Consider the following 9454-nt stretch of genomic DNA (forward strand, 5'->3'; position numbering starts at 1 on the left):
CGTTGGCAACGGTACTGGATAGGCGAAAACGGGGCGGGGTGCGGGGAAGCGCATTCCAGCGAGGTTCGCAGATATTTCCGACGTGTAGTACACTTGGTTTGAGAGGTGATTTCAATTAATATGAATTAAAAATACGATGAAGTAGTAAAAATAGCTGTTGTATTTATGTGAGTACATTTTACATATTTATATATTATGTTAATCAATGACCGAATCATATTAATGATAATAACAATGAGATGAAACGATTCTTATTTTTTATATCTTAACTTTTCTTTCTTCGAATTCAGTTTTTCTTAACGTTTCTTGCCAGATATTTTTTTGCGTTTTCGTCATTTTCTTTTCATACATTATTTCGCCATTATTCGTTCGGATTAAATTATTGTTTTTCGATATTTAAGCTGTAGCCAGGCTTGGAGTTTATATTTGGTTTAGTTTGTTGATTGCGATCGAAGCTTAATATAAATTGTATAGAATCGTGTGTTTATAGAAAAAGGGTGCGTGTACTTATGTACGCGCGTAAGAAGTTATACTTCTTTGGCATTATTAAAAATAGTTTTTGATTACATGCAAATAATTAATTACAATTAAATAATCAAAGACTGGACAAGGAGTCATTATAGTCAATAAAGTTCAGTTTACATTTGGAAAATTAAATAAATACATATTTATTAATATTATATATTTTATATTTATTATTATTTTCTAATATTAATTAGTATTGATTTAAATTGATATTCAATTTAAATCACTTCTGATTATAATTCAGACGCACATATAAAATTAGCACTTGAATAATGAAAACAATATGAAAACACGTGTTTTAAATGTAGAAACTCAAAGCATGTAGATAAATATTATAAAATATATAAATACACGGTGAACAGAGGCGGCGTGCGTGCCAACATGCACCACTAACTTCATTCTGTTAATTTTGTGTCACGATGCGCGCGCATCGTAAAATTTCCCTCTCATCAATTTTTAATAACGCGCATAAAGAAGTATAACTTCAAAAAAAAAATCTTGAATGAAGTAACCCTCAAAATCCCCCTAAATAAATGTACTCCTAGAAAACCCCCTGGAACTCTTGTTTCCCCCTAAATTTGGGGGGAAAACCCTCAAGTTGGCATCTCTGCATGAGATTCCGGTAGACCTATACCACAATCCAACACGTTAGCTATAATATATCTAATATCTATACATATCGTCATATAAAAGTTAGTCTGTGGTGTTAGCTGTCTGTCTGTCTAATGTCTATATAATAATACCTATTATAATTATTCTAGATATTACAATAATTCTAAAATCTATTTCTCAAATTCATGGATTCTCTTTGTATAATCTATTAAACTGCAAAATATACTCTATAAAATGTTGCCATCTTGCAACTTTTGTTTCCATTGGAAAATGTAAATTGTAAATTGTAATCGCCATATTGGATTTTGTTGTGCATCGGTAGAAAACATTGTGAGCACGTGGATTGTTGGAATAAAATTATTCGGCGAAAATTTTAAGTACATTTATATATTCGCTTATTTTAGAAGTACACTTATTTATTTTATACTGAATATTTTAACATCATCATCATCTATCAAAGTAAGTACCGTATTTTATTTACCGGCATCATTCCACATTTGGACCACGGTTCATTCTAATAGTAGGTCGCGATGACGAGACTTTATAAGAGATTAACTTAAATTAATTTATGTTTAGTAATTACATATCACATCCATACCTTAAGTGTGACGAATAGATGGCACGTTGAATGTTCTATATTGACATTTCGTTAATTGCGTAACCTTTCGTTTTTTAAGTTCGTACAATTGCTTACGTGTTGTTCGTGAAGGTTTCTCAGACCACATTGCTCGTGACCCAAACCGGACAACGTTTACGTAGCCAACGTAGGTAATAACACAAGCACATGGTCAACATAAATTCCTAATAAGACCAGCTATTTTCTGTTTTAGATTTTTGTTAATATAAAAGTGCAATATTTATAAGCGATCCATGTAAATAGCACCGTATGTTCTAACCGGTGGAGTATTTATTGTGGTTATTATCTACACGCGTTATTAAACATTGTTCTAATAAATTATATATTGTTACTATTTCTACAGTATGGCTGCGGTATGTAAATATATATATTTTTTTTTATTAATAATTATTAAAAATCCAAAAATCTGATCTTTTCTATATATATATGGTTTTTGTTTAATTACTTTAATCCATACAGATAGGCAAAGGCAACCTGATTTTTACCTAAATTGAATATTATACTCTTATTCATAAGTTCTTTTTGTTATCAATTTAATCTGGCCTACATTCGCTAAAAACTCTGAATGATAAACATTTAGTTTTTTTTTATTGTCTTATCAAATTTTATCATTTCGCTTGTCTGTTTTTAATTGTGTGGAAGCTAAGAATTATTAAGTGATGGGATATACATTTAAATAGTTACTAATTAAAACTCAGATGAAAATTAACACAATCATAAGATTCTTTTATATCTTCAATTAGAGTTCTTTTGTTATAGTTGTTTCGTAAAAGTGGCTCTTTACAATGGCACCTTGTCGTCAATTGCTTATGTGGTCAGTGCCATCAATAGCTGTCTTGTTAGGAATCTTTTGGTTCAAGAAAAAGAGAGAATATGCAAAATCTGACCCAGGTGGAAGAGAAAGAATAAAAAGTCTTCAAGAAGAACTAGCAGAGGCATTGAGTGCTGAAGCTGAAATTAGAAGATTATCTCCCCTGGGAAAGGCTGACCGTTCCCTCATAAAATCAGCTCCTATTGATATTATTCCTAATGGTACTGGCTCACAAAGATCTTCTCTTGAATTAACAGATGAAGAAGTTGATTTGGAGATTGAAAAGATTATAAGAAAAAAGTCACTTGACAAAGAAAAGAAAATGTCTGTAGGTAGTGATAACTATATGGAAAGTGTAAAGGTGAAGGAGAATCCTTGTGTTATAAAGGAAGTACAGTGTGATATATACTCATCTTTCAGAATAGATATGACTTGTGAAAGCAGAGAAAACTTGTGTTCTTCCAAAATTAATGAAGATTGTGGAACCTCAATTGCAATGGAAAATGACCATGATGAAGTATCTGTCATCAATTCTCAGGTGAATACACCTAAACTTGAAGTCTTCCCATCTCAAAGCAATCTATCTGAAAATACAACAGATAATAAATCTGAAGATTTAACTGCAACCAACAATGAAACTGAAGAATCTAGAAGTAGAGAGGAACAAATGGATGTACAAGATACATATTCAGACTCACAGCCAAGAAGAATTTCTGAAAGAGATTCGGCCAATCATAGTCCGGTAGACCCCATGCTGGCAAGCCCATCCATGTGTCACTTTTCAGATGATCATAGTGAGGTAAGGCAATTCAGTCTTAATTAAAAATGTATGTACATCTTATATTTCTGTGTTTTACATTTTTAAACCTTCTTTTTAACATTTCTAGGGTTCTAGTGACAGTGGTAAAGGATGTTCAGAGGCCGCTAGCCCTCCTCCAACTAACATGAATATTATACCTTCTGAGGCTGGTTTGAGAATACACCAGTTCTTAATACCTACATCATTAGTGGGACTTTTAATAGGAAAATGTGGTTCATTTGTGACATGCATCAAAGCAAAAACTGGTGCAACAGTATATGTAAGGAGACATCCAGAATTATCTAAACAGAAAATTTGTGCAATTGAGGGTAAATATAATAAATATAATTCATATAAATAATACTTTTCTATCACTAATTACTACCTATTACTTTACAAGATATGTTAAGTTAACATTAATAATCATACACAATCTCATTAGCTATAATTGCTTATTAAATTTTAGGTACTCAAAGTGAAATTGAAGCAGCATTAGAAATGATTAAAGATAAATTCCCTGAAAAGAGATTCCCAAACTTTACCACACAGGAGATCAGTGCGGAATTATATCAACGATTGGCACCCTTAGTACCAGAGTACCTTCAAGTGAGTCACAAACAAAATATAAGATATCCATTTTAGTTTGTCTTTAACAAATTAACTCATTGTCATATAATAACACATCATTCACCTCACAATTTGTTATGTAGGTTATGTTCGATAATTTCTAATTACAATGTATAAAATCATCTAAGCAGGCTCAAAGCAAAGCATCTAAAAGGCTTTGTCATAATTTAGGGTTAATATAGGAACTTGGAATTGGATAAAATATTAAATGAACTCCTCAACTGCAGTTGCAGCTAGTGGAGTCCGTGAACAACGACACCATCCTCACGTGTCTCGTAAGCGCGGGTCACTTCTTCCTGCAGCAGCCGCTTCACCCCACTTTCCCCTCGCTGCACGTGCTGCATCGCCTCATGGTCGACACCTACCAGAACCCGGACGTACCGACATTGCCGCGCCCGGTGAAAGGTACTGACCTTACATATCCGAATAACTCGCTTTACTCTCGCAACTCAACCTCGTTTTGACATTTCATTCCCAATATCACTCACTTTTAGCAACATTTTATTATATTTTCCAATTTAATTATCAATTTTTTTATAAATACACGATTCTTTCTACGATATAATGCATGCATGTAATTTTAACTAAAATAGTTAAATTAATTAATTACTTCACGTATATATAAGTATAAAAAAATACTTTTTATGGCTAAATATTTAAAGGCAAGAATTATTCTATTATGAATCATTATAATTTATTATTAATTAACTAGATGTGATCGCTAACTTTTTTAAATATTTCTTCTATCTTCCTGTAGTCTAAACATATACAAAATGGATCTCTATTATAGGTTTGACCTATAAAATGTTATCTGCTGTTTGGTACATACTTTAATGAGATTGAGGTCAAGGCTATTTGAATTAGACAACATACTTTGACACCAAAAGTTCAAAAATAGCTTTAAAGCTAAGCTAAATATTGACGATAAAATATAATTTATATTTTTAAATTGCTTATAAAAATCATATCAACCGTCATATAATATCTAATCGTTTAATTCAATGCATGACTAAAAGCATTAAAAAATAATTTAAAAAGTACAATAAAACGAATTATATGGTAGATACGTGAATGGTAAAATTTTTATGAAATATTATGAATAACACGCGCTTTTTTTTATAATGTACTGTATATTTGTTTAAGTCTGGGCCCCAAACTTGGCAAGATTTTGCGTAGTAGAGAAAATGTACAAAATTATTTGCTTGCCAATTTTATTTGCCGGGAATCGTGAATTAACCGACGAATTCTTGTTACTAAGATAAAAAATATCTCGTCTTCTTTTACGTAAAGTAATACCAAAATTCATATATTTAGTTATGCACACCAAGAAAATTGGTCTTGCTAAATATCTTCCATATATTGATAGTTGATATAGAATAATATTTTATGCTTGCAACTGTAACGTACAAGCTACGTTTTATGGAGTATTTACAAAAAACTTACTTTTACTAGTTTGTAAGAGAAGTTGTGAAATGCAAGTTGATTGAAAACTACTTTCACATATCTCACGTACTGTTTAATCACTAGATTAAAACCTAGACCAACTCATTGATTTCTTTTGTCATTTAATGAGTATTTAACGTTAATATAATGGAACCTTCTAATTTGTTAAAAAACCAATTAATAGTACTTCTTTCTCTGTCGATTACCACAGTTTTTGACGTTTTGAACGTTCGTTGCGTTTCTTTTTCGATTTACTTTCGAACAACAAATGATGCATTAATTGTGATTGCTTAAAATTTCCATACAAAAAAATATTATTACGACTCTAAATTTTACGTATTTTTCCTTTATTTTGCTTCAATAAGTCCCGAATCTTCTCGAGACTATAATATAATTATATTAAACGAAGGCTAGTTATACTTTCTTGACATATTTATATGAAATTCTAGTTCTAATTATGAAATTTCATCCAGAGGGTTCAATTTGTGCGGCACCGACTGAAAACAACTGGTACCGCGCACAAGTCTTGTCGACGTCTGAAGAAACCGAGACATCTGTGGTGAAGTTAGTCGATTACGGCGGTTACCTTACCGTCGATAACGACCAGCTGAAACAGATCCGCTCGGACTTCATGACGGTGCCTTTCCAGGCCACTGAGGCTCTCCTTGCGTTCGTCAAACCCGCGAATAATGGTACGTTATATTGGAAGTTCAAAGATAACACATTATCTTTGAACTTTATTTAGTTCAACTAAATCTAGTGATATATATAAAACCTGATTGATCGGAAAGCTTAAATTATAGGATTAAGGACTCTGAATTTAATGTTTTCCTTTGATAATTTTAGACTGACATTCTTTTTATATTAGCCAAAAACAGATTTAAACATAAATGTACAGTGATTAAATAATTATAGTAAATAATGTAAAAGAGAACATTCAGTTATAATAATGGTTTTTTACTTTATTTTTTTAGAGCCAGATTGGAGTAGCGAGGCACTCCGCATAATGGCGGGTCTGACGGCGGGACAGATGTTACACGCGCAGGTCGCTGGTTACGACGAGACTGGACTACCCTTAGTACATCTTTACCTTACCCTCAACCCACAGGTAAGCTTATCCCTTACTTATAAACGTGCCTCAGTTAGTCATCGCTTTAAAATAGAATCTACCTAAAGAAATTCTTTTTTATAGTTCATACTTTTAGGATTGGTCCATGTAAACAAATCTTATATAGTCATAATATCGCAAATTTCATAGAAATTGTCCATTTATATTACTCCACATATATATATATCAAATATATTTTATAAATCAATAAATTATTTAAATGATTTTTTTGCAAACAATATTTTTAGTCTAGTGCATTCAAATCACAGCTACTCTCATTGTTATAAAAACAAGTATTTATTTATCAATAACGTTTAAAGCAGTTCCACATGTACTGTTTATGGGTTTATGTAGTCTTCTAATTAAAAGTAAAATTTAACCAATAAAAATCACATTTAAATCTGCTTTTGTATAGTTAGAGATAAGAAATAGATAGAATGCGGAAGAGTCGATTCGTTCACGTACCGAATAAATGTTGGTGACGCATTGTAAAGAAACACAAAGTCCAAAAGTTATGTATTATTATTTTCATCATTAACACCATTAAGTAACATTATATATTCTATTCGTTATATAATATATAATTGTGCAGTTTTAAACAGAATGAATGTTAGATTTCTAAACATCAATATATTTTTCATGATACACTTTGATAAATGAAGACATTGTATGGAAACCGGCAAAATTTTATTGGATTAGGTGACTTATAAGTCTAAGTTCAGCATTACTCTATTAAAAAACTCACCTTGACATTTCAGCAAGTGATATACCTGAACCGTGAGCTGGTGGAGCGCGGGCTGGCAGAGTGGGAAGCGCCGGCCGACTCGTGAGCTTTCTTCGCATCTGTCGCCGTAGTATCATAAGACAAGTAGTTCTACTAGAAGAGCGATCGTCCGTTTCGTAACTACTTCTCTTACCATACTATGCTCCCCTCGAGTCTAGTTCGCGTCCGGCGCACCCGTCGCCCTGAGTTCCTCCTTCGGTAAGTATGGCGCCGTTTTCAAACATTAATCAAAATTGGTTCACTCAAATATTTCCATATCCTTATGAAACATCCGCATTTAATATTTTGAGTTCCCAATTTTAGTTAATGTTTCAATATTGCGCCGGTAGATTTAAAATTAACGTAATGCTCGGTGACGTCACACTGCTCGAACTGAGATACCGTATGTTAGTTTGTTTTGACTTGTTTTGTTACATTTAACTGTAATACCCCAGGATAACGTTATCCTAACTATTTTACTTACAAATAAGTATGTAATTCCGACCTTCAATATCTTACGGAAGAACTTTAATTTTAAACGATGACAAATTGTCTCCTAGTGTTAAGAAGTTATTCTGCGATTGTTTAGCTTCATTGAAATATATCGGATCGTATTAAACGTATTTAGCGGCGTATAAATTAGTTGGTCAGGATGCTCATTATAATAATATGTGGTAGCACTGCCTTCTGCATTTGACTAAGCGAGAACCGTTGTTGCGTCACAGTATATGACATTGGCGATCGTTGCCTTGAATCGTGCCTTTCAGCGTTAATTAGTTTCCGGTAATGTCTAGAGCTAACTTTGGTGTTCTAACCCATTACAAGTTAACCATGCAAGTTATATTTAGTTCATGATCGCGGTTATACTTTATCGCTGTGTGTGTGTTAAATTGGATGTGAGATAGATATATTTTTACACTCGTATGCTTTTTGTAAATTGTATAAATTGTAGAATACAAAGTTGATTAAAATAAGAGTACAATATAACGTTGTGTGGTTGCTTCGTGTGTTGATGAATTCTTGTACGTCGGCAGTATCGCTACTTTGATTTGTCTTAACTTGATTCTCAAAGCAGTTAACAGCAAACTTGCATTTCAAGCACTCAAATACCTATCTTTGCTGACTTTTTTCTTTGGTTTCATATTAATATCTTAAAACTGCGATAGTCAAGGATTCGATAGTAATTAATAAATTTATAATGAGCATGTTGATGTCCTGACTTAGAATAAAAGTGTACATACTAGAAAATTTAAGTAGTTACTGTTTACGAAAGTTTGAAATTTGTGTTCTCTATATATTTCAGTATTTGATGTGTTTGGATATAGGTGTTTAGTGATTTATTTTTGAAACTGCAATTGCGTAGTTACTCGGTAACATCGTAGTGCGTCGGCTAATTCTTAAAACTTAATGTAGTGACTTGGTATAATGCAACTAAATAAATTGACCTCATTCACTTCTAAAATGTGACGTATTATAAAGACGTTGGAGTGAATCGGTTGATGTTACATAGCAGGCTATCGGTTTGCATTTTGTTGAAGTCCTTTTTTGTATATAAACTAATATATTTGCGGTTAAATCAATAAATTATCGTTTTAAAAATTATACTGTTGTTTTACTTCCCGAAAACCCTAACATAAGCACGACCATTTATTTTTCAATTTAACTACTGAACCAAATTTTAATTAGTACAAAGGTGACATATTCTTTGAAGGTGGACTTTTTTTATCCAACTGCTAAAGACTAAACTGCATCAGTTAGTTCCAGAATCCCCTATGATAATAGGGGATTCAGAGTCGAGACTTATATGAAAGTCTTAGTTGCCACTCCGGCTGAGTTCAAGAGTAAGTACTGTTAAAAAAATGCAAGAAAATAGCAAATGATACAAAGTCATGCCATGCCCAGGGATTTTGCTTAATCTCAGTTTTCAGAAAAGTCCGTGAGTAATTTTTTTTTCATTTGCTTAAGTAACCTTATCATTATTTTTTTATAACTAGCAGTATTTGAATACTTGTATTGCAAAAATTCCATAAAATTATAAGGTAGCTAAGACTAAGATACAATCAAAGTTTATGTATGTGCTGCTTCAAGAAATGCTTTTGTTAGTGTCTGTTCCCGAATCCGAGCAGGTC

General features: G+C 32.3%; 1 protein-coding gene across 2 annotated transcripts; it reads left to right on the forward strand.

Moving 5' to 3' along the window:
* The first annotated feature begins 1413 nt into the window (after positions 1–1413).
* LOC125052942 (A-kinase anchor protein 1, mitochondrial) lies at positions 1414–8927 on the forward strand. Of its 2 annotated transcripts, none has more exons than XM_047654042.1 (8): positions 1414–1596; positions 2534–3384; positions 3473–3713; positions 3851–3990; positions 4239–4416; positions 5928–6146; positions 6429–6562; positions 7321–8927. In XM_047654042.1, exons 2-8 carry the CDS (start codon positions 2560–2562, stop codon positions 7390–7392), a joined length of 1809 nt encoding a protein of 602 aa, XP_047509998.1. In that variant the 5' UTR covers positions 1414–1596; positions 2534–2559; the 3' UTR covers positions 7393–8927. The 2 variants fall into 2 exon arrangements, with proteins under 2 accessions (XP_047509998.1, XP_047509999.1); XM_047654043.1 differs by lacking the exon at positions 1414–1596 and adding an exon at positions 1934–2127.
* Positions 8928–9454: the final 527 nt, after the last annotated feature.

This window comes from Pieris napi, chromosome 10 (genome assembly GCF_905475465.1).
Source record: "Pieris napi chromosome 10, ilPieNapi1.2, whole genome shotgun sequence".
Taxonomy (NCBI): domain Eukaryota; kingdom Metazoa; phylum Arthropoda; class Insecta; order Lepidoptera; family Pieridae; genus Pieris; species Pieris napi.

Bases quoted from the DNA above. Each gene is read 5' to 3' on its own strand.
- LOC125052942 (XM_047654042.1), top strand. From the start codon at position 2,560: ATGGCACCTTGTCGTCAATTGCTTATGTGGTCAGTGCCATCAATAGCT. The intron at 4,417-5,927 runs GTACTGACCTTA...AATTTCATCCAG, and splicing joins ATTGCCGCGCCCGGTGAAAG to AGGGTTCAATTTGTGCGGCA. The intron at 6,147-6,428 runs GTACGTTATATT...TTATTTTTTTAG, and splicing joins CGTCAAACCCGCGAATAATG to AGCCAGATTGGAGTAGCGAG.